Raw genomic sequence first — 26,544 nt, forward strand, 5'->3', positions numbered from 1 at the left:
ACTCTAAGCTAAAATATCTTTTAAATAAGCTTCATATGCCAGACAGAAAAGGGAGAATAGGAAATTAAAACCGTATTTTGAAAAATGATTTAATTTGCATGCACACCCCTCATCAAACAATTCAGAAGTAGTTTTTAAACCCCAATCCTGCAATTTCAGTTAACTGCTGTGAAAATTATTTGACTAAGCTCTAGACTGGGCAAAGCCTAGGAAGAGAAATTGATACTAACCTCTTTGCTTGGAGAAAATTCAAGAAGAAGATTACATAGCATGGAAGATGCTACTACTAGGATTTCATCTGGTGCATTTTGTAAAACCTATGGAATTTAAAAAAGGGATGCTATTAATGGTTTGGAACAATGAAGGTGAGATCATAAGAACAAATGAGAACCAAACACAATTTATCTTGTAATGTGACTTTTCATATCGGAGAAAGAGTTAGGAAAGATCCACTTGATACCGTGTCAAGCCTTACCTGGTGCTCTAATTATGACTAAGACCCTTGCACCTATCTTGCAGGAGAAGCTACAGCCCCACTGCCAGGATGGCAGGCGCTGCACAGAAAGAGACAAACACAAGTCAGGGAGGGGGTGCTCTATAGGACAAGTGTGAACACCATAGGATGGCTTTGGGACAAGTTAGCTCCATCTACTCCATCACATCATACCACTTATGAAACCACAAAGTTGCCCTAGGGCCTGAAACGTTCTGATGTATGTTGTCTCTAGAAGGACCTGTTTGACCAAGAGCATGGATGAGTCAAGCTACTACACAGCTAGGGCAATGTGGGGACTGGTTTTCAGCACTGGAATCACAGCCCTGGTCCCAACCCTAATCCACTTACTAGATGTGCTCAAGTTTACTTAACCTCTCTGAGTCTCTGAATTGAGGAAAACTGCACTTCCTTCGTAGGACTTTTGAAGATTAAATGTGATACGGTGAATGTTAAGGGAAGCAACATGAGAATAAAGAACACAGACTTCCTGAATGCAAACTTCAGTTCCAACACTAAATAAGTATACTAATTCCTTGGCTGTAAAGTGGGGGTAATGGTATTGTTGTGAGAATTAACATGTGAAAAAATTTTAGAACAGTAACTGGCACACAGAAATGCAAGTTTTTAAAGTTAATTTATTGTCATAACTGTTATCATCCACATATAACAGGTATGAAGTAAACAAACTGCCATGGACTCTCACTCAACTCGGAAGACAGCAAAGCACAATGACAAGTGTTAGTCACCATTAGCTGTTATCAGAACCTGTGGTTTCTAGATTCTAAGAGAGAAGGCTTCAGAAACACCACCACTTATATGGAACATCCACTTCAACTAAATCCTCTGCATCAGCGATCAGATCAGGATTGGACTCATGATCCCAAAAGGAATCTTAGAAGATCTAGTTATACAAACTGGAAATGGATCATCGCAAAAAAAAAATTCAGAGTTAAACATGTTATCTGCTTTCTTCAGCTAAATCAAGTCTGAAGTTCCCAAGAATAAGCAAGAATTACAAAATAGAAATGGTTCTTTTAAGATACCGCATTTTAACTCTCCTGTGCACCATTACCTAGTTGATGAAGATCAAATCTCATATATTATGCATCCTGATCTCTGTGTTTGCCACAACCCCCTCTGAGATTATGTATCTTCCCTTGCCATATCCTTCCCTTCCTATATCCCTCAGGTACACGCCCTACCCATTCTTTAAGCTCGTCCCCATTCCACAAGCTCCCTTGAAGCCCTTCCAGTCAGAAGCTGTTCCATCTTCCTCTGAACACCTCCTGCCTTAGTTTCTGACCTTTCCTAGGACCCTTATCACGGCCCACTATTCAAATTCTTTGTGCAGCCATGCCAATCTCCTTTGCTATTAACAAGTTTAAGCTTCTTAAAGGACTAATCTATCTATGGTCTAATTTATCCTGGCCCCTATCAACTGAATGGCAGTGCACAAAAGGGGTGCTCAAAGAATGTGAATTAAGAAAAACAGGGGTGCCTGGGTGGCTCAGTTGGTTGAGTGTCCGACTTTGGCTCAGGTCATGATCTCAAGGCTTGTGAGTTTGAGCCCCGTGTCGGGCTCTGTGCTGACAGCTCAGAGCCTGGAGTCTGCTTCGGATTCTGTGTCTCCCTCCCTCTCTGGACCTCCCTCGCTCATGCTCTGTCTCTGTCTCTCTCTCTCAAGAATAAATAAAACATTTTAAAAAATTTAAAAAAAGGAAAACAATCATTTTGCAAAAATTATACTACTTAGAATCATTGGTAGAAATAAGTGAGTGCCTACCAAGGCTTTAAAAAGTTGCTTTAAGAATTGACTTTAAAAATACTATTCGTTGTTATATAGAGATTAATGCACTTTTATCGAGTTTTATTTTCAAATGAGGTAACAATGATAAAAACAGGATAGATTCTATGAAAATTTTAAAAGCATTACCCAATGTAGTGTAAGATATAACACTGAAATTCAGAAGCAGACATCTAACACTGACCAAACAGAATTTCACCAAAATAAGGACAAAAAATGATAACAAATAAAATTTTTAATTAAAATCAAATGCCTATTGTTCTATAGTTTGCTAACCAATAGTTGAAAACATAACAAAGCAAAAGGGGAAAAAAATCAATAGCCATGCAAACAGCCTTTGAACAGAAACCTAAAAGTATCTGAAATAAATCAATGATTTACTTCCAAGCTTTCAGTATTACATTTTGTGCAACAAAGTAGTAGTTTGATACACTCACATGTACCCAAGTGAACGAAATCCTTCTACATGGCTCACCAAACCTTTGCCCAGGTAGAACTAGCTAGAAACAGCATGTTGTTCCATTTCTGATTCATATGAGCTGAGCAATTAGAGAAAATGGCTCCAGAGGAAATATTTGGGAATTATTTTGGGAAACAGGAGAGCATTAAAAAAAAAAAGAATCTTGAATGGACAGAATCAATGAATCCAGATTATGCTACTATGAAAAAGGTGCCATCTAAAAACAAGAGTGCCGATCGCAAAACAGCCTTCCTGAAGAGAGCACTGGTCCAACTCTTTCACCTGGTGCTAATACCCCACCCCTCTACCACAGTATGAAGACATCCTTATGCTTCCTACCTACATGGACCATACACAGTGTTTCTGCTCATGCTGTTCCTCCCTCTGGAAAATCCTCCCGCCTTCCTTTTTTCCCCTCAAAGCCCCACTTCGTATTTTTCCTGCCTGAAGCCTCCCCTATTTCTACCACAATGATGTCTCTACTGTAACCTGAAGCTTTAAGATGAGAGCAAGTGGTCTGTAGTGTGCCCAGAGATTTTCATAGTAGGTATTGAAAAACAAAAACCAAAAACTTAAATGAAAAAATTCTGTCAATTAAATGCAAGGTGTATGATGACTTAAACAAAACAAAACAAAACAAAACAAAACAAATGGTGGACCAGAGACCAAGTTGACCTATGGTTCTGTAATATATTGGGGGGGGGGGGGGGGGGAGGAGGAGGGTGGACATCAGCAGCCACCTGATGCCTAGTTGAAGTCTTGATTCAGACTTATTTGGCCTGAACGACTTTTTTGTTTTTGGCCCTCAAGGAAAGCTGTAAGACCAAAGAAGTGATATTGGTGTAGAGAAGCAGAAGATAACACTGTGGTAAAAAAAAATATCCAGGGATTCCCAAAAGACTAGGAACAAGTTATATCTCTAAATGGCTGATTTCTTTCCTTCTTATAATTAAAAATTACAAAGACTTTGGATCAAGTCTAAAGTGTAATAATACCAAACATACAAGGAGATAAGATGAAAAACTAAACTTTCGTTTAAGAAAAGATAACTAGGCACCTGTTTCCCTGTCACACTTGAGATGCTGACCCTGGAAACAGGTTCAGCAGACCTTGAGATGCTTACAACATCAGATTTGAGGAGATAAATATTCAAAATGCTTTAAACAAATATCAGCCCTGCTCCTAGACCAGGAGGGCGGTCAGCTACCTCAACTCACAAAAGACTCTGTGGGAATGGGTGCTGCTTGCTGCTTGCTTCTTACCTTCATTAAAGGTTTCCACACAGCATGATCCTGGAAACTGGTTCGAAGCTGCTGCACAGATCTAGATAAACTGTGCAAACATCTACAAAGAACAATCAAAATTAGCTTCAAAAGAAGCTCAAACTTTTACTTTTCAAACACACTGCTTGGCATTTCACTAATTACTGATATGCACTTCAAGTATATCTATAGACATTGTTAATTCAACTACTTCAGGGCTTCACGGGCTTTTCAAGCTAGCTTCTCTGTTAAACGATGCTACACACTGTATGAGTTCACCTGAGAATACTTTTGAATAACATTTGGATTCTGCGCTTACTCAGTGAAGGTCCGGAAAGGAAACAGGTTAAACACACGGCAAAGGGTTTTTATTCAGACCATTTAAAGCTCATACCTGACGGCAGCTAACCGCACCTTGACACTAGACTCAGACAAGCCAGTCACAATTCGGTCCATCATATTTTCAGTCTCAATGATCTGGAGAAAAAGGTTAATGCTGCATAAATAACAACAGGAAGACGACAAATTTCACTGCTTGTAAATGCAAGTATGTTAATATCCATTAGACGTTTAATGTTGTTTTTAGCAAGAGTTTTGACCCCTGGAACGATCATTTTGTGGTGGGGGCAGGCAGCTAGCTCATCAGAAAGGTAGTACTACCCACTAAGGACCTACCAGAATGATAGGCATTAAGGGGGCAGGTTTTTTGTTTATTTTTTACAAACACTGAAAACAGTAGCTACACGGCATAAATATTGCAGAGGTGTTGCGTAAATAGTATTGAGAAAAAGTAAAAGATATAACTGAATTATCATTGGGCAGGTTCCTGCCAGAGTGAGATTCTAGAAAAATCGTAGTCCACACTCAGCCCTTTATGAAATCTGCAAGTTTCTGACAGAGCCAACCTGTGACTACTTTCTTACCAAGAATGGAAACTAAATATTTAGAAAAGTAACCCCTGCCATCTTTTTACTGTAACTCTATGTCCTGTTACTGCAGTCAGAAAGCTTTTTTTTTGTTTTTTAATTTAAAAACAAGATAGCTTACAATCTTCCTTCATTTAAGCAATGTATACATACAAAATAAATACTGTGTGGAAGAAATTAAACTTAACTTGTGTGGTCCTATGGACAAACCATATATTAGAAACAATACTAACACAATCCCAACAAAAATGTTAACAAAAAAACCTAATATTCGTTAAGTACGTCTATGTGCTAGGCATTGTGCTAATAAGCTTATTACATTATCTGATTTAACCCTTTTTCAGGAATTATTATGATTATTCTCATCAGCATATTGGGAAACTGAGGATTCTAGATGATATAGAGTTTGCCTGGGATTACAAAACTGAGAGGAACCGAGGCATCTGACTCCAGAGTCCTGATGCTTAGCCATGCTTGTGATATGGCTGTGGCTACAGAAGTGTGCCTGTGTTCACAAGGTTGTCCCCAACATGAGTGACACATTAATGGGAGTTCTTACTCCCACCTAGGAGAACACCTGTCTGGGAGAACACTTGGAAAGATCAACCTGGGGAGCTTAAAAAACAAAAACAAAAAACCTCAGGCCAATTAAATCAGATTCTGTGGAGTAGGGCTCAGGCACCTGTTGGCAGAGTCCAGTGCGTAGCCAAGGCTAAGGATCACTGAGCTAGACCAAAATGACAGGAGTTAGAAGGCTGACCTCAGAACAGGAGCGGGTGGGAAATCTCCAGATGTTCAAGCCAAATGGGAAGAGAAAACAGTGTTGAAATTAACAGTGGTGGGGAGAAAAATACCAACTACTAAGAACATGGAACCATACTTTAGCTATGGAAGAGGAATAATTTTTTATGTATCAATTTGCAGGTTTCAAAGTGACAGAAGAAAACGTACATATTGATCTACTCCTCTCCCCAGACCAAATATAATCTCACCCTTACTTGTATGCACATCACCCTGTCCTGTTCCTTCTAGGCCCTCAGCTTCTATCTACTTTTGACCCTCACAGACCTTGCTCCCTGACCTGTATGCCCTGCTCAGATACACCACTTAGTAGGCAGATTCCCCGTTTCCCTATCCTTCCACCACTCATTCCTGCTTCATATCCCAGACCACTGATACTACAATGGAAGTCACCAAACCTGGCAGCCTGGTCTCAGTGTATGCTATCCCACCTCAGCAGGACCTTCATTCCTGGGTCCATCAGTGCTGCACTGACCGGCAAGAGATTCCAATATCCCCTAGGATGGTTGCTTCCTATTTCAAATTCTTCCCACCTCCTCATGCCCTAACTCCCTCTGTGCCCACCTCATTTTTGCAGGGACCTTGCTTTCTTCCTGGGACACAACTTCCTACTTCTCACTAATATGTCTCCAATAGTTCTCTTCACTCTTTGTTGAAGTGGGGTACTTCAAGCTCAAAGCCCTTCCACCCTGATCCAGCAACTACTTTCCACACCTCTTTCCTGCATCTTTATTCTGCCCCACCCCACTGGATCCTTCTCGAGCTACCCCACTGCCCATTTCCACCTCGACTTAAAAAAGACACAAGTGCCCAAACTTTAACCTCTTTAAGCTACAGTCCTCTCACTCCTTCCCTCCCTGAAATGGTCGCATGTCCCAAGGCTCTGCCCATCTCTCATCCTACGTATATGACAAGGCTGTGACTTCAAAATCAGCTTGATATTCCCTCATCTAAGATTCTTTATTCCAAGAATAAAGTGGTGGTGCCAAGGGGTGGGAGCATATGATTACTCTCCAAGAGCTGATTATTTTGAAGATGGTACTTTGGAGATGGAGAACACTTATTAGACTGGCTGCAGGTGCTTAGGAAACCTGATTAGGGGCAAGACTCGAAAGAAGCTTCTAGAGGCACCGGGGTGGCTCAGTCAGCTGGGCATCTGACTTCGGCTCAGGTCATGATCTCATGGTTCATGAGTTCGAGCCTCGTGTCAGGCTCTCTGCTGACAGGTCAGAGCCTCGAGCCTACTTCAGACTCTGTCTCCTTCTCTCTGCCCCTTCCCCACTCACACGCTCTCTCTCAAAAATAAACATGAAAAAAATTTAAAAAAAAAAAAAAAAAAAAAGAGGCTCTAGATAATGTTTACTGGCCACATCCAGCCAAAATGTAAATCTGCCAAGGGACAAGTATAGCAATCATTAGGCATATAGATTTGCTCTATAATCTTGATCAACTCACTTGACCTCCCTGGGCCTTCAGTAAAATCAGGGAAGAGAGCAATGATTATTTGACTTCCCCCCCCCAAAAATCACGTTAGATGGGGCAAAATTATCACATTGTTCAGAAGTGACATGGGAAACAAGGTACGGTAGAAAAGACAAGATAGTACAGGTCTAGTTAGACAGGAGGTCAAAATCAGGGAGCGGGCAATTAAGAGCAAACAGGGCACAGCTCCTATTTACATGCCCACATTTACTTATTCAGTAAATACCTGAATGCTAGACATGGTTTTAAAACTTGAAGACAAAATGGTGAGGGAGAGAAAGCCCTTGTTCCCACCAAACTTACAATGTAGGATAAGCAAGTGCAATGAACTATTTAATGAGTGCTATGACACTCTATGGAATCTATGGAAACTATGTTAGCAAAAAGCACTTTAGGGATGACAGGGGCCATACGGTTTAAGGCAGACAGAGTGAATTAAGCATCTACAAATGGTGAGAGGAAAAACACCCATTCTCAGACTAGGATGTTGTACTAGTGGCTGGGAAATGGCCATCAATGACCTTACCCGAGAATATTGAGGCTTAGGCCAGCAGACAGTGGAGAACTATGTTAGCAAGGCAGTCATTATAACCATCAGAGCAGAGCCTCATGCTTTAAGTTTCCTGGGGGTGTGGTGAACGGTATTTTGGAGATGGAGAATAGGTATATTCTGGCTGCTAAACCTTTCCCCTGTGTTAGGATATAAAATAGTAGGACTATTTGGAGGTATCTTCTCTTTTATGTACAAGATGACCCTTCTTAGGTTACAGTCTATCCAAATGTCTACAGTAGGAGGCCTGGATTTGTAACCAAACTTGTTGTGGAGAGACTTTAGTAACCCTGCTAAAGTTCTCGAAAGCCCACTACTTGAATGCCTGGTCTACTTTCTCCATCAAGGTATCAGTCTAGGAGCAAAATAATGCAAACTCAGAATGTGAACCTAGAATTCCGATCCACAAAGGTATTCTAAGAGCCTATGTGAATGAGCGACATGATCTAACTATGGTTTTGTATTCTTGAGGGTACTGAGGTCATCTGTGCAGGGATAAAAGGAGCATGATAGTGAATATACTGACCAAAATAAAGATAAAAATGTGATTATAAGGCAGAGAAAGGTTTGGAATCAAATTCAGAGACAAAATTTTCAGGTCACCTGGGAAGGAGTTGGCATTGGCTGTTGCCATAGCACTCTGACCCCCATGAAGGTCTAATAGAGTATCAGATAACTTTTTCAGACCTGGGGTTAGAAAGCCAAACACAATAAAACATGTTCTCCATGGTGCCTTTCAACAACTTCGGTACTGTGCTACAAAGCCTTGATAATGATGGGAGAGCCAAGTCCCAGCCCCTGCAAAGGATTGGAGGTCTTTCCAGCCTATAAGAGCAATGCCAAGTAAAGCTTGAAATTGTTCTGCCTCATGATTCTTGCTGGAGATTCCCCAGCCATAGTTCAGCAAATATGCCCTATGGCACAGCTTGTGAATTTGCTTAAAAAAAAAAAAAAAATGGGAAGGAAAGGAGGGAGAAGTGCCTCTGTTACACAGACACTGTGCCTGACCAGGAATATAAGTAGTGGATGAACCTTCAGAGTGGAAGTGCCATTTCTTTCTTTGCTCTTCTCAGGGGCCTGGGTTATAAATTTAACTACAGAGTTAACTCATAAAAGAATGCTGCATTCTAAATTGATCAAGTTTTAGGTCAATGGACCAGGTGCTATGCATTTCTCTGCTGGTGTCTTTAGTCTTCATGACTACATGCTTTTGCTAAGCTTTTTTTCTCTGTCATTGTGGCTCTTGCAGGGGTAGATGAGGATCTGACACTTCTGTTATTGGGACAGGAGAACCCTATGGCCTGTGGGAGTAAAGGGCAGTCAGCCTAGAAGGTGCATGGGGGAAATGCAGAACCCAGATAATCCTAAGGTTCCTGGAACACAAGGGAATGTTAATAAGATGAAAATGGCCTTGGCTTATAAGGAAATTCCCTAGTCTTCAATGAGCTCTAGTGAACTCACATTTTAGTTGTGGCCAAGTCATATACCATCTTTTCCTCAGAGCATATGAAGAACTGGAAGAGTCAGAATTAAAAACAAGACCCAACAATTCTTCCAGCATGACCCTGGATGAAGCATTTTCCAGTACTAGCAACTTCAGATTGGACTTTGAACTGTGATTGAAACAGGTCAAGCAGAGGATGCGAAAACCAGGAAGATTCCTAGTGGTGTCAAGAAACTTCTTAGACAGCTCAAAGTGGGTGGGTATGGAGTTAAGGGAGTTGGATGGTGAAGTGGGCATTTTCTTAACATCAATTATTTATGCTAATGTGCACAATGGCCAGGCAAATACAATTCAATTCCAGGTAGGCTAAATTCCAGAAAGTTTTAATAGAGGATGACAAGAGAGAACTGGTCAGAAACAGTGAAGACTTGGAATCAAACTCTGTAAGTCAGAAGAGGCAGTTCTAAGATCTAAGCAGTATGTTATTAAATCCAGAAAGTCTAGTTAAAGCAGCAGGGACTAGCAGCCAAGCAGGATGCAGCACATGGAGGTCAGGAAGAAAGAGTAGGTCTGACAAGGAAAAAGGATCTACAATAGACACTGAACCTATTAGGTGTGGATGGCGACTCTTTCGTCTAATAAGCGTTGATGTAGAGGAGTCCCAGGGGCCACTATTTATGGTCTAGCCCCTCCTAAAACTTATTTTTCTAACGTCAGTGAAATCAAGAGACTCATTTTAGAAACAGGATATAGGCTGGAAGGATGGAGAGGGGCCATGAGATGACAAGACAGACCCTAAAGTGAGAGAAGCCTGTACAACCAGCTCATTTGGTGGACTGAGTGGAATCAACAGGGGTCTGGAGAGGGATCCATTCCTAAAAATGGAAAACCAAACTTTCCCTAGGTTTTAGGAAGTGACCATCCTGATTTTGCCACAGAATACTTAACCAAAAGACATGATGCCATGCATATCATGGAAATGCACTTAATATTTCTAATTCTTGAGTACATCCTTCACCAATTCCTTTATTAAAACAAAAGAGCAAAACACACACATACCCCAACAGCACATGGCCTCCCATGAAACAAACAAGGGGCAGCTGCAACTCCTGCTCCTGAACAGGTTCAGCTGGAAAACCAATTCTCTGACTACACTCTTCTCAATGCCATTGAAAGTAGCAGACTTAACTATCTGAAAGAATTCAACACAGGTATGGTAATTTTTTGGTTGAAAAATGTTAAAATCTGAAGAGGATTTAGAAATAAATTCGTCCAACTTCTTTAGTTCATCAAAGAGGTCTCTGCAATTCAGGAAGATTAAGTCACTGGTCAAGGTTCTCTAGGCAAATGGGGACAGGGCTAGGGCTCCACTAGGTTTTCTTACTTCTAGTGTAAGGTCCATTCCACTTGTGCTTAAGGATGAGATTTTTGCTTAGCCTTAGTAACTAAATTGAGATCTGACTTGGAAAACCGGGGAAAAAAGAGAAGTTAAAAAGTTATCAGTGCTAAAAATAAATAAATACATACATAAAGTTATCAGTGATATGGAAACTACAGTCTATATACTGACATCCAAGGCCAATAAAAATTAGTACGCTATACAAAAGAGGTCATAGTTAATAAACTGAAGAGCGGGGGGGGGGGGGGGGGAACAGGTACAATTCACAGGGCCTCCAAAAAAGAAAATGACAAATCAATGATTTAGCTTGCCTGGGGGTAAAAATGCCAAAGGTTGAGAGAATGGAAGTCAATGGGGAAAAGATAAGCCAAAAAAACACTGTGAAGAGACCACAAGAGTTGAGTCCACTGACTTTTCCATTCAACTCCCTGATGATCTAATCTCCATTCTAGAATCAGGATCTAGCTTCCACAGATACTACCTAAATAGAACTAATACTCTACTGTTCTCAGGCCAGAAGCTCCATTTGTTCTAGATGAGAACAGTAGACTTCCCACCCACAGCCTATTCTCTGTGATATCTTTGCCACTGCTCCAATGTACAATTTTCTAACATTTTCCTCAAGCAAATATTTTTAAAATAAAGGGGAGTTTTTACCAAAGGCTCTTTTTTTCTACAAGAGCTTCTCTTAGGACAAATCACTGATCAACACATATTCTGGAGTCTCACTAAACATTTTACAAAGTATTTCTTCCATTCTCTCAGTCTTCCATCATTCTCTACTCCCACATTTATACCAAATTTCTCTAACTTCATGATCTTAGGAGGTAGGGAGTGGCAGGAGATAGTTATCTTCTCTGAGGCAGAGAAGCGAAAGACCAAGCATTCTAAGAGTTGATCCTCAGGGCCTCATTTTCTTCCTTTCTCTGGAAGGCAGTGAACTAAATTAACACCTAACCCCTCCTATAGGCCTAATGGGAACAACAGCACTTCACTTTAAGAGTGGAAGTCAAGGTGGAAGGGGTTCTTAGGGTGGGCCCATTCTAAAGCTTCTATATTTCATTCTTGCTTTTAAGTCCCTTTAGGTAGTATTTTGTAATTTCTACCTCAGGACCTTTTTCTCTTAATAGCTGAGCAACTTTCACTTATGTTAAATGTTTAGAAGAAATACTCAAAATTCTTAACTTTTCTGTGCTTTGGAAAGAAGTGGGATCTCTCTCTTGGCCCAACTTCTTTTTCCCCTAAAACCAAACACAGTGTGTCAGAAATACTTATGATGTCTAAAAATAGATCAACACTATGGAAAAATATTTCTCTATATATAAGTTTTATTTTTAAAGCTCAATCATCAACTTAATGGAAGGACAAAAATAGCTGCTGACTTATATTGGTACATAAATAAAACCATTAAAAATTACTTCTCAAATAACAGAACTAGAAACTTCCTTTCCATCTTTTACTGTTTTCCATGGATCTGAATAATGGATTGCCAAGAACTGTGCAAACAATGGCTCTGCTCAGCCCCTATTCCTCTATATACACAGCCATGCATGCAACAGTGTTGATTATCCCATAGGTTGGCTGGCTGAGTTTTAATGTCCAGACATACACAATTTATTCAATAAACACAAGCATAGCATCTACTATTTGCCAGGTAATGCTTCTATGGAGTTTATATTCTAGTTACGAACATTATAGTTTAACAACGGATAACTATTAAAAGAAGATACAAGTTGCCTTAAGTTTAAATCTGTTCTATAAGAAAGCTATCTTGGGGCGCCTGAGTGGCTCAGTCGGTTAAGCATCCCGACTTTGGTTCAGCTCATGATCTCACGGTTAGTGAGTTCAAGCCCTGTGTCGGATTCTGGGCTGACAGCTCAGAGCCTGGAGCCTGCTTCAGATTGTGTCTCCGTCTGTCTGCCCCTCTGCTGCTTGCACTCTCTCACATTGTCTCCAAAATAAATAAACATTAAAAAAAAGTTTTTATAAGAAAGCTATCTACAAAATAAAAGCTGAAACAGGACTTGTCTGACATTAATTCTGGATGCTTCCTTTCTAGAACGCTAGTTTACAATGTGATCACATCTAGACAGTGCCCTTAGAAAAACATTTCCAAATGATGTAGAACAGAGATATGAAGATCCTTCATTCTGTGGGTCACAACTTCTGAAAATGATTTTAATATTTTACAAGGGGAAGGTGAAGCTGCTTTCAAATAAACTTTTTCCCCACAAATAAACCCTTATTTGAGATGGACTATTATATAAGAGATGGACTCTTCCAGACTCATTCATAATAACTATTTTAATTACAGCTGTATCTTAATCATATCTGGCTGTACCGATCATGATAAAATTGGCTTTCAATGTAGACAATGCTTTTTACTGCACACATAAGGTACTGGAATTACTACATAGCAATTAGTGTCTCATCTCCTTAACTACTTCAGGTTGTAAGCTCCTAGGGGCACCTGGATGGCTCAGTCACTTAAGTGTCTGACTTTGGTTCAGGTCATGAGCTCACGGTTCATGGGTCCAAGCCCTGCACTGGGATCTGCACTGATAACTCAGAGCCTGGAGCCTACTATAGATTCTGTCTCCCCCTCTCTCTGCCCCTCCCCTGCTTGTACTATCTCTCTCTCAAAAAAAACAAAAAAACAAAGAAAGCCAGATGAATAAATGGAAATAAAGCATCTCACTACACAGTTTGTACCAAAAACTATGTGAGAGAAAAGACACATTTTCTGAATCTGATGTTTTTAACCAGCTAATACCAGCTATTAAGTTCCCTCAACTGAAAGCATTTTCAACTATTTTAGACTATCACACATTCTCTTGTAAATTTTCTTGCTATTGTATACCATAATTTGGCTCTAGTAATGGTATTTAACTGTACATGAATAAAGTTATCGTTAACAGCATGGGCTTTGGAGTCAGAGACTGGGATATGATATAGGTGCTATCACTTACAATCTGGGTGGCCTTGGTCACATTGCTGATTTCCTAATCTGCAACAGCTATCTCACAGGGTAGTAGGAGGTTTAAGGGTGATAACATGCCAATGCTTAGCACAGTGTCTAACACACAGTAAATGCTCAATAAATGGTAGCAGTTATGTTAAATTAGGTTTCCTAAATAGGTTATCACTTGATGTAAGTATCTGAGTTATATAATTTTTGTATGCCCCCATACCATGTAACATAATGCTTCATATGTTGTAAAGGCTGAATAGATGTTTGTTTAATACATGAACTGGATCTTTATTTTTCTCTTTGGGATGGTGAAAAATCTTATTCAGGCAACTTTGCTAACCAATATACAGAATCTAATAACATTTCCTACATAACTATTATCCAATTTGTCTGGGGTCCATTATATGCCAAAATCATTCAAACAAGGGAATCAACATGTAGAAAAGTATCCAGTAACAATATCCTATCATCAACACTTGATAATGCCTCTTTTGCAGGAAGTTAGACAACTGACCTCTCCCCGCTCCTGTGGCTTTGGTATGGTCCCATCTTTCTATACTCCATTACAAAGAGGCAAATGGGAATCAGAGTTTTTCACCACACTGGTTTATGGTCATTTATATTTAGCTATGCATTACTAGCATAAGGTGAGCCAATTTTTTCTGTAAAGGGCCAGATAGCAGATATTTCAGGCTTTGTGGCCTTAATGACTGTGTCACTAAGTACTCAATCTGCCACTGTAGTGGAAAACAGCCATAGGCAACACAAAGCAACATGGTTTTATTCCAATAATACTTTACGAATATTTTGTCAATTATATTTCGATAAAACTGAAAAAAAAAACTTTATGGACACAAATTTGAATTTGACTTTTCAAATGTCAGGAAATATTCTTCTTTTGATTTTTTTTTTTTCCCCCACCAACCATATAAAAATGCAAAAACCATTCTGAACTGGCAGGTTACAGAATTATCACATAGGTAATAAGTACCTACAGGCTATTGTTTGCCAAGCCCTATACTAGCATTTATAATTATGGGGAAAAGTGTAGCAGCAATGGTCCTGGTTCCTTACCACAAACTTGACTTTCTTAAGGTCTACTACTCCACAAATATTGTATCATCCCAAACATTTCATTCATTTCCAGGAAGAATGTTCTGAAAACCCAACTAAGTTACTAATTTTAGAGCTCTACAGATCTAATAAAGATCATATTTTAACGCATTTCTTGGTTTATAAGATATGCCTTAATTGTTAGACTGTAAACAAAATAACCAACTTGTAGTTCATACTTTAAGAATAAGAACTGTAATTCATTGGTTAACGCAACTACAGTACCACAACTAATAACAGAACACTCAATTTTATGTCTCCATTTAATGAAACTCTGAAATAAAAATTCATTACTTCATTTTATAAATACCTCTATTATGTATATAGCATTATCACTCCCAGGTTTGCTTCTTTCAGTATGCTGAAGGCCAACGGTCTCAATTATGTGGGCAAGTGGCAAAACCTGGTGTACTGTCCCAGTTAACTCTTTAAAAATACTTACCATCATGAAAGAATGTTGTAGAGTTCGTTTAAAATTCTTTGGTAGATTAGCCTTAAGAAGATAACTAACAATTTAACCACAGATTAAGTCAAGGAATTCTGAATTCTGCATGAATTTTATTATTCAATAGCAGACCAAGTCCTGAAGAGTGCTACTTCTGTGGTACCGTCGAAAACCTTCAAAATGTTCAAGGCGTTTGCTTCAACACGCAGGCTAAGGCTCAGAAATAATTCCTTGCATCTGCCCAATTTCATGGCAGAGGCAAATACAGAAATTTAACACTGTGCCTTTTAAACGACCGTTTAAAATTACTCAACTTTGCAAAAAATATTTAAAAATATAAATTCATGGTATAATCATACTGTTACCGAGAAGACAAACTAGCAATAAAATCAAGCTACAATGGATGATAAAAATATTCAAAAGTGAAATGCTCAGGCAAGTTTTTCACAGCAGAAAGATACTAAGAAAAACTGACCTATATTTATAAATATGCTTTAAAATCTTGTAACTTTAAAATTACAGAAGAATTTACATTTGTTCAAAATTTGAACATTTGTATTTGGGTTAGGATTTTATACAAATGATGACCCTTTGGTGAAATGACATCTAAGGCAACCATGAACAGTAATACTTAGATAACCAAAGTTAGGTAGAATTTGGCCTCTTTACTCTTCTCAAGACATCTATTACCTATGATTTTGACCCATTATTGATTTATATTGTAACATACTATTTAACTCCAAGAAACAAATTATATTTGGTGCTTTGGAGAACATGCTACAGCTATACCAAGAAAAAGTTTTAAAAACCAGTATTTTAAAATCTAAGAGTAAAAAGACATCATTACAACTAAAGAAAAGGCTTATGCTTCTGAAATATATTCTTTTTACTAGAATGAGTAAGTTTTGGAAATTTACAGCATAAAATCACTATCTTCATTGTAAACTCTTAAAAATTTATGCCCCAATGCTGTTCAGCTTTTCTAATACACTTGAAAATGTTTATTTTTAATCTTCCAATGAAATCATTTAAAATATTCTAACAAACGCTTCCATTTATTGAGCACCTACAGGCACCATGCTAAATATTTTAAATACATTAGATATCATCCCCACAATGACCCTGCAGATACAACTTCCTTTGCTAGGAAAAAGTGGGTAGAGAGAAATTCTTTTTGTTTTCCTTTTCTTATTTTTCTCTGCCTTTTCAAAAAAACAAACAAACAAAAAAACTCCACTGTTCAGTTTAAAAAGAAAAAACATCTCACCCTTGGCTACGTTCTTCACATGTAACATACAAACGTCTGTGACTAGATGATTTTTTTTTCCCCCACAAGGAACAAAAACTTAAGATTTCATGTTTTCAATTCTTTAGAATATAAAAAGCATGTAGAAGAAATTAAAAATAATAAAAATATTAATTGCCAAATCGATTCCAAGATAGTTATATTGGTATCACCATGTGCATTTTAATTGGTTCCCAATAATTCTTTCATCCCCTAGAAAATTCTTACTAGCCATTTCTTACTTTTCTCTGACTTACTGAGGTTTTATTATAAATGCTGAGCTTTAAGGCTATGTCTTACTGCTGTTTACCTCACTTCTGCTTTCCCCTTCCCTCCACCCATTGGGTAATGATTATACAATGTAGACAGCTCAATCAATCCAGAAAGAATTAAAACTCTGACATTCATTAATACGGGAGATATTTTACACAGATGTATAACACTGGTCCAGATTCATACTTGTGAATGCTATACATTTTTTAAACTCATACATGTAGACACAAAAATAAACCCCTAAGAAATAATGGTAAAAATTATTTCAAAATTAAACAACTACTACACCATAAACATGTTCTCTTTGATCTATGTCAAAACGAGAAGATACACCCTTGGGATTGTCTGCCTATTAAAAAATGGGAATTTCTTGCATTTTCTCTGTGCTAAGTATAGTGAAACTCCTTGCCTATATGATCAGATATAGATTTCCTGTATTTTAAAGCTCGTCTGTTCATATACCTGTGTAACTGCTAATACAGTTATGAAAATTCTTAATGCAGAGAGGCCATATATAATTGGATTAAGGGTGCTTAATGATGCAATTTTGCAATATGGTTTACTCATCCATCTGTCCATTCATTTTTTTTTGTCATCCATTCCTTCTTCAAGTATTTATTAAGTACAAACTACGCACCTGACAGTGTTGTAGATGCTGGGAATATGGTGATGAGCAAAACATAAAAAAATCCCTGCCCTCATGGAGCTTACATTCTAGTTCCTCAAAAGGGATCTGCAACTAAGATAGAAGTACTCAAAATCCAAGAGGAAAGCTTTCTGAAAAGCTCCATTAGTCAGATACCTTAAAGGAGCAAAGGCTACAATAAGTACTGCATTTAACATTTGTAATGTGTCTTATTTTTATCAAAAATAAAAATCATATCTTACTAAGTTTATTAATTTCCTTGAATTTAATTGATATTTACTACCTATTTTCCTCAATTTACACCTTGTTTATGATAAATTCCTCTAGTTCCTTGAAGAGAGTCAAAGTGAGACAATCCTTTTAAATTTCAAACCTAACTGATGATCAGTAGGTATGAATCAAGTGAGAGTCTTCAAAAGAGCAATTTTTTGTTATAAAGGATTTGGCTTCATAATTACAGGACTGTCTGCCAGCACTGCCTCTGCATGACTTAGCTGCTGACTGGAGTTTTGACTGGGGATGCCAATACCTAAAATCATGCTAGGTATCTTCTTCCCTTTTTACTGTCCCATTAAATGAACATATGCTTCTTAGCATTAATATGCAGTAAAGGCTGTCATTAGAGACTAGACTTTGTCTGTCCATGGCAGAGATTACAGCTAATCTTTACCTGGCCCTGCTGTCAGTTACACTTCCTGCTAATGTGCTCTGGACCCTTCTTCCACTGAGCTCTCAATTGCTGCCTCTGCCCTTGCTTTCTCTGACCAAAATCCTTGAATTACAATTCTAAGTTCATTATGGCCAGGCCTCATCTGTTGTCATGCTCAGTGGTCCTTCATCTTTTCTTGGGCTTCTCCCTCTTCATATTACAGCCAACAGTAAGTAATGATTTCCACTCTCACCAGCAGAACTTTTCCACCCTCCTTAACTTTCTAACAGGACACTGGGAAAATGGTAAACTTCAGTATGCCACAGAGTGATAATGAACGCAGAGCCAGGAATCAGAATACCAACTTTGCTCTGAACAGAAGGATACAGAAAGATCCAAGCATATTAAAGGAAATGCCACTCTGTCTATGGTTTCTGTATTTTCATTTCTATATTTATTCAGCAAATACTTATTGAGTGGTTATTAGGTTCCAAAGACTATTATACAGTTGATTTCTTTTAATGGAAATCCACCAACACTGCTCCAAAGCTGAAGTGGTAAATTTCTAACCTGTAGGTCATATTCAGTCTTTAGCTTAATTTTGTCTACCTCGGAGAGAAGGATTGAGAAACAGAAAAGCAGGCCTTTAGAAGTCTTTAGAAGCAATAAGATAGACTAACTCTACAAAGCGAGAAGGCCTGTATCTTTCTCCTTTATTGCTATGTATACCTCTCACTGTCTCTACCTCTTTGCTCTAGTTTTTTCTCTTCTTCATTCCACCTCATTTCTTTAACTGGCCGTTATATGGCAATGGGATATAGGTTATTTTCTGTATTTATTGAATTACATTCCTATTTTTAATTTAAAAGGCAGACCAAATTAACACTTCATATTTTTATCCTAAAACAGTCTTTTTGTTGCTTTTGTTTGGAGGAGTGGGGAGAACAGGGCTACAGTCCTCGAAATTTCTTTCACAGATTCTCTACTCAATTAACTCAGTAACTGGAATTCCACCTTGGCAAGCAAAAATATTGCATTAAAAGATAAAACAATAATAAACATTGTACTTCAAGAATCTACACAAAAAAAGGATACAAAGTTTGTAAGGCATAAGTGTAAAAGGTAAATAACTATTTTATGAAGAAAGCAAATAAAAATCTACTCAGATAGTTATTTCAACAAAAAAAAGGAATAGAAATAAATGCATTCAAAGGAAGAGTTATCATTTACCAATTTTTATACACAGAAAATAAGGATTCTCCACTCCTAAGAACCATTTTCATGCAGATTTTTATCACAAATTATATATTTTCCATTTGACAATTTCTCTCTTCAGTAGTTGCTATAAACTGTAAATTATTCCAACACTTAATTTCCCAGGATTAAATATCTTCCTAAAAACTCTATAATCCCCATCACATAAGAATGTCACAGTATCTTTTCTTTACCACACAAAAAAATTATAATTATAACTTATTCTTTATTTGTCATCTTTCTACAGAAATTACCAAGATTTAGCCTTGCCAGGAAATTATACACATTATGAATACAAGCTTTAATAGACTACTAATCAGACTATTGTATTCCAAGTATTTCTATAGAACATGATATCACAAATTAAGTCATTAATTCCAAAACAGTAGTTTATTAACAAAAAAGTACAAAGAAGTACAAATGGACATCCTACTTTCCCCCATTATGGTCCATCTATCTATCTCCCTTTCAGTCCATGGCACAGCCTTCTTGAGCTAAAATAGGCAAAATACTTCTCTTTCCAATGGGCCTAATAACCATCCCCAAACAAATCATTACGTATTTAAGTTATACAGTCCATGTCAATTTTTAAAAAATGTTTTATCTATATGAGTTGCTACAAAAGCCTCTTCCCTTGCAATATATCATGTACCTAAACTGAATGAAACATATCAGCATCAACATTCATAAATCATGCTTAGATACAGGGAATATCAGATCATTAGCATATTTGCCTTGAAGTAACAGATGATGAATGAAAGCGTAGAAGTGTCAAAAGGGATTTTCGTAGATATTTACTAAAACGCTTCAAGTCAAAAACATCTTGTTAACTAAATTGAGGTACATGGAAAACATTCAGGTTAGTTGTGTTTTTTGCACTGATTTTTAAATCAAAGCTACTCACATATCTCATCTATTATTTCAATTTTCTTCAGCAATGGTTCCTTTTCAATTTATTTCAATAAACCTATAGTTATTCCATACTTCTCGTTCTACAAGCCCAAAGTACTTCTCTGAATCACAGTAAATTCCCAATACTTTTCGATTTTTCTCACGGGGCTACAGATGGGAGATTTAGTGAACTGCCATGTTCAGTAAACAATGCTCAATTTGCTCTTTCGGCTATAATTCTTCAAGACAGAACATGTGGATTAATTTACTGATGTTCCTAAAAGCCATGTGTAAAATTTATCTTACATTTTTTTTTGAAGGGGAAGCTCCAGCCTTTTAGTTTGTGGAGGCAGCCAGGTCAGAGCTTACTACTATACTTTAGTCCCTGCCTATAACTAGTCTCATGAAGAACAGGAGTTCAGTGTTAGACTAGACTATAGTAACATAAGGTGCTATATCAGTGAAACATTTTTGGGGAACTGGAAAATTCAGATGACCACTCACTAAACATAAAATCATTATTCCACAAAGATTTTATTCACATCAAACTTGCACAGTAGCAAAAAAAAATCAAAACATAACTAAGCCACATATCAAAGAACAATATACAATAAGGATTTGAATTTCTCAATGGCATTGGGAAGTATTTCCATAAATAACATTTACAATTCTAGTGTTAGATCTTTCAAGGTGTCTGAAGCTTCACAGTGCTAGAATTGATTTTTATCAACACATGCAAAAATGTGCAACATAATAATTCATATTAATGACAGAAAAAAGCACGCCAGTTATTTGTCATTCCAGCACGGCCATGCCACTCTATGTTCTAAAAACAAACAACCCCCCAAATCCGGGTCCCATTCATTCTTCAATTATGCCTTTAGTCACTCTGCTTTATTATATTCAAACAGTCACTGTTAGTGCTCTTCACCACGACTTTCAGGCTGACGTCACTCCCTGCCTGCTGGCTGTCAGGACTGGGGGACGCCCCTCTCCCAGACTCACCTTCTTCCGGATGTCTTCATCGTTTGCTCCTAGAGAGGCATAGAGCTTGAATGCAGCCTGGCGGAGTTCATGAGCGTGTTTTAAGTCATGATCAAGCTATGGACGGGGAAACAAAAGGTATATTGCAACTCAGTCTACATATTTCATTTTCAATAAAACTATCTGAGTTGGAAAAAAATTTTAACCACTATTAAGATATTAGTGCTATCATTGAATTCCTGGTTATTTTGGGGTTCTGTTCACATAGGACTGAGCCACTCCTGTGTTTGTGCCAATATGACCTAGAATGCATGGAGTCTGCTTCTGTCTAAAAGTGGACACCACAACGTTTGACACTGGAATGGTATATGAAAGACCTTTGTGAAACTCTGACCCCTAAACAGCGTTCCTAGAGAGTCGTTTTAGTGGCACTGATGCTTGCTCACACCAGCTCTTTGAAATGCCCTCCTCAAGAACAAGGCACATTCAGGCCTTTCTAGCCTCAGAATACAGCTGGTAAAACTCGAGTGCTGCTACAGTACTTTTAGAAGGTTTTCTTAAACATGAAGAACAGCACTGGCCCGATTTCAGTATTTACTAAGATTTTAGAAAAGAGGGAAACCTTTGTGAAAATCCTTAATAAACAATACACCAAGGTAATGATTGCTATGTATCTATTACAATTACCTGAGATTTATATTCGGAGGCTTTTTTGATACATTTATTAAAATTACCTACTGGTATGAAAACAATTAATGCTAACTTTACACATGTAAAGTTTTTAAATGATCAATTCTTCCATACACCTGTTTTGTCACTAAACCACCATAGATGTGAAATAGAAGCATGTTCTCACAACACTTTAAATGACTAAATACAAATCGGTAAGTATATAAAGCTTATCAATAATGTACATAATTTTATAACTAATTCACCCAAATGACTACCACTCCAAATGAATTGCCTTTGAAAGGTTCACCTTTATGCAATGATGTTATTTATAACATTCTAAGACCCTTCTTTGAAACTTCCTAAAGAGCTAAGTGGCATATTAGCTACAAAACCCTAACAATGATATATCTTCATCAAGTTAGAGTTTTAAGTTAATTGTTACTGACTGTGGTGTGTGAAGATGAGGAAATAAATCCAGCTGGGTAACATCATTTAGGGTAACAACAGTAGTTCTAAAAATATTTTGATCAAAGCAGGCACTGATGGATTATGGGAGGAACTCCTCAATATACAACACTCATTTTGATGTATAAGTTCTGAAATATCAAAAGTCGTAAGTACTTTCTAGTCATAACATATAGTTAGAATACGGACTTGGATTAACATATACCATGAAAATCATGCATTTATTAACATGCAAGAATTTCCGACTATGGGTCTAGTGTCTATATTTTTATGGTCAGAAACCACTGTATAATCCATCATCAAAAACAGAGGAATAATCTTCTCTATACCAGTTAAATGATTTACACATATGTAGGCCACAAGTTCTTGTAACTATGTTTCCTCACTCTTCTGTCCATCAGAGTATCCCATTTGCCTTGTCTGGACAGTCAACTGAGGGTGTTCATGGGGCCATAGTTAGGACTTGCTCATGTATCTTTATACCAGTGAAATACTGTGTCAGCGTGAGGAAGTCCACAAGGGAAAACAAACAAGGTAGCTGGTTCAATGTAACCCATTACCTGTGCTGCAAAAACAATACCACTAAAGGAAGAGCAGGCACTAACTTTAATACATAGTGTACATGACTAATACCAGTAACAGTGAAGGTTACTTTGGGCCCTTTCTGAGACAGAGAAAACATAAACCCTTAAGAGTTCATTTTATTTTCAATGTTAAATGCCAAATAAACAGTTGCCTGCCAAATGAAGTTTTGGGAAACTCAGGGGCATGAGAAAGGTCAAGAGGAAAGTTTTTAAAAATTTTACCATTGGGACCACTGGCATCAAAAATACAGTCACATTCATGAAACAGTACTGGTTACTAATTAGGAGACAATCAATGCTCTTTCTACCATGACCTCCTTAAAAAAATAAATAAATAAAACTTTCTCTAATTGAATATTGGTCTCCTATGCTTAGAGAAATGGATATGACAAACAGGCTGAGAAGAACAAAGTCAAAAGACATATCTAGCTATTCTAAGGAACTTACGGTTTGTGAAAAAGTTTGAGAAAAGCACAGTTTGGTTCTTGATGGTCTCAAACTAGAGGTTAAATAGTACTTTAGCTGACACTAGCAGGACCAAAACACAATATAAAACTGAAGCAAGGAAAGAGAAGATGACAAAAGTTAGACAGTGAAAGAGAAAGACAATGGCAGAGAGTAAAATAAGGCCACTCAGTCACCTGTCACAGAACACCCTTGACCTACAGAATGAGAATATAACAACATAGATGATTCTGGGAACTTACACAGGATTAGATGATGTTGCTGTAATTAGATGATGTTGCTGTAACTTACACAGGATTAGATGATGTTGCCCAGCTTAGATACACCATTATTTTGGGGTTTTAGTTGGAAATTAGGGACATAATTTTCTTCCTTCCTGATTTCCTGCTTAGTAAAAACTTTCTGGTAATTACATGAAATAGACTGGATTCAAAAACCCATAAAACATCATCTATGTTATCAAAGATTCCTTCATTTAAAGGAAGATTCCTTTATTTAAAAGGGCTCTGAACTGTAATTATCAATTGGTTCAAAGTTGTGAGCAGTAAGAAAACCTTTTAAAAAAATCCCTTGGCTTGAGCTGCTGAAAAGGAAAACAGAACATACCCTTTTAATATCAGTGATGGCACTCACTGAGCTGGGATACTTGAAATAATCAGCAAGCATGGCAATGAGGTGATCAGTTATGCTAGCGATTCTCTGTAGCTCAACATCTGGTTCAATCAGATAGGCGAGTGTCTCAGCTCCTTCAACTCTCTCCTCTAGTAATCTCTCCTTACTGCACATTCGAACCAAACAAGGCAGTGTCTGGAAGGTAGTGAAATTAATGATTGGCTTTGTGGTAAAGGCAAAAGCTTGATGGAAAGCATAAAATAAGTGAATCAACTCAACGGTTTTTAGTGGCAGTCATGTTTGTTATCAAATGTTTGAATAAAGACTTTCACAGAATAAAAAGGTTTTTTTGGAATGTAAAAACAAAGTTCAGTGTATATTAATCATTTGTGCTGGCATACCCAATCTAATCATACAACAGAAGTGCATTAATACAAACTCTCATCAGGCCTTTGTGATGGATAAAATTGAAACTTTATTGTACAACCTACAAAAGACATTTAAGAATCTCTAATAAATCATGTGTGATGTTTCTGTTCCACCTATTTATTTACTTAAAAGACATCCAGCAGTTTAATCAGGAACAACTTTGCCTTAGAAAAAGTATGCTATCTTTTCCTTAGCGAATAAAATGGATGGGATGGCTTTTATTTTTTGTTTGGGGATCAATACCTACAGTTGCAAAATCAAAATACAACTTTAAAAATTCAGTGATCTTACCATTACTCAGATTTCATGAGTTTTCCTTTAAGTGAGTAAAATGCATCCATCACAGTTCCTAGGTTTTCCAAGTAACTCCCTAAAATGACTGTATCTACTAGTCCAATTTTACCTGAGGTCCTTCAAAAATCTTAGTGCTGGTCTTGGTAATTTATCTACATTAGGTCCTTGATAAGAAAAAAAAAAATCCCATGTATTTATTATTTCTTCTTCTTTTTTAAATTTTGAACATGAGCCGGGGAGGGATAGAGGATCCGGAAGTGGGCTCTGCACAGACAGCAGCAAGCCTGATGGGGAGCTCAAACACATAAACTATGAGATCACGACCCGATCTGAAGTCGGACGCTCAACTGACTGAGCCACCCACGTGCCCCTATTTATTTCTAAGGCTGATGAACCCACTTTAAAGAATAACGTTGAAGTAGAAACTGAAATGCTCTAATTATAGGAGGCTTTCCTCCATTATCGTAGTTAACTCAACGGTGCTTTGCTCCTTCCTAAATTTCTACTGTATCTTTATCATAGAGTGTAGCACTTTATTGTTCGCTATTGATTTCCTATCGGGCTACTGTGTGCTTTATAATACAACCCCAGGCTTCCAAGAAAGCCTTATTCTTATTTTCTTTTGAACAATTACTAACATTTATCAATCCATAAATTCACAGATTATTGAATTAACCACTCACAAATACTACACAAAGAAGATGCTATTAACCTAGTTTACCAATATGGAGGAAACAGAGGGGTAAAGCATTTGAATAAATAAACCAAGGTTACTTGCATGGAAGCCCTTAGAATTTTACACAGTGTTGCTTACTTAGGGGGTCCTCAGATCTTATTAAAATAATTGAGTTGCTTCACCAAAGTCTAAACAAACATTAGTCTTAATGCTCTTTAATCCTTGGGTTCATTTTGCACACTGAAAATGAGAGATCTCGCATTCATAAAATGATATTTTATTTACATTGTTCTTTGTGGCTAATAAAACATTTAACATATTTAACATACTGTTATCTTCAAAATAACCCTGTGGAATAGACAAACAAAAATTATTGCTTCCATTTTCATGAGTCACCAAAAGAATAAGGGATGTGACCAGGGTTACCCAAGCCAGTCGGTGGTAGGAGTGCTGAAATGAGACTCGAGGTCTTAGAACTTTTAGGGACAGTCTCTTATGTGGGTTTTTCTGAGTTCTAGTTGCTTTGGACATGTCACAATGATGTTGATGGTTTTCATGTGTTATTTACTTTTCTTTCTCATTATGTCTTTTGATTATCTGCTATGAAGGTGATAAAAAATCTTTATCTGCAGAGCTGGTGAACTGCTTGCCTATAAAACTATGTTGTAAATTTAATGAAAATCAAGGATTAAAATACATTTTCTATTTCACCTGAATTTTACATATTTTTACAATTTCTACATCCTTCTAATTTAACAAAAATGAAAAAGGTGACAGGAACGATTTCATTTTGACTCTTAAAACACATCTAAAACCAATTTTTGAAAATTACATGGCATCATATGGGGCACCTGGGTGGCTCAGTAGGTTAAATGTACAACTTCGGCTCAGGTCATGATCTCACGGTTCGTGAGTTTGAGCCCCGGTTCAGGCTCTGTGCTGACAGCTTAGAGCCTGGAGCCTGCTTTGGAGTCTGTGTCTCCCTCTCTCTCTCTCTCTCTGCTCCTCCCCTGCTCACACTGTCTCTCTCTCCCTCAAAAATAAGTAAATATTCTTTTTTAAAAAAATTAAAATTACATGGCATTTCATTAAAAAGAAAAGCGTTACGTTTTAATAATGTTATTTTATGCTAAGCACACAAACCATGGTGATAAATGTATAAAAAGGAGAAAAAAAAGGGAATACCAATATTTATATTCAACACTTAGGACT

General features: G+C 37.5%; 1 protein-coding gene across 3 annotated transcripts in view; it reads right to left on the minus strand.

Moving 5' to 3' along the window:
- The window catches only part of ARMC8 (armadillo repeat containing 8), a 106,292-nt gene that overhangs the window by 24,502 nt on the left and 55,246 nt on the right, over positions 1–26,544 (minus strand). For all 3 annotated transcript variants that reach the window (XM_078432309.2, XM_078432310.2, XM_078432308.2), the window contains 5 exons: positions 23,928–24,128; positions 21,157–21,252; positions 4,417–4,499; positions 4,023–4,104; positions 231–317 (listed from right to left, as the gene is read on the minus strand). In XM_078432309.2, the coding sequence (XP_078288435.1) occupies positions 231–317; positions 4,023–4,104; positions 4,417–4,499; positions 21,157–21,252; positions 23,928–24,128 (549 nt within the window). The remainder of the gene's footprint in view (positions 1–230; positions 318–4,022; positions 4,105–4,416; positions 4,500–21,156; positions 21,253–23,927; positions 24,129–26,544) is intronic.

The sequence above is a fragment of the Panthera onca genome, chromosome C2, assembly GCF_046562875.1.
Source record: "Panthera onca isolate mPanOnc1 chromosome C2, mPanOnc1 haplotype 2, whole genome shotgun sequence".
NCBI classification, from domain to species: Eukaryota; Metazoa; Chordata; class Mammalia; order Carnivora; family Felidae; genus Panthera; species Panthera onca.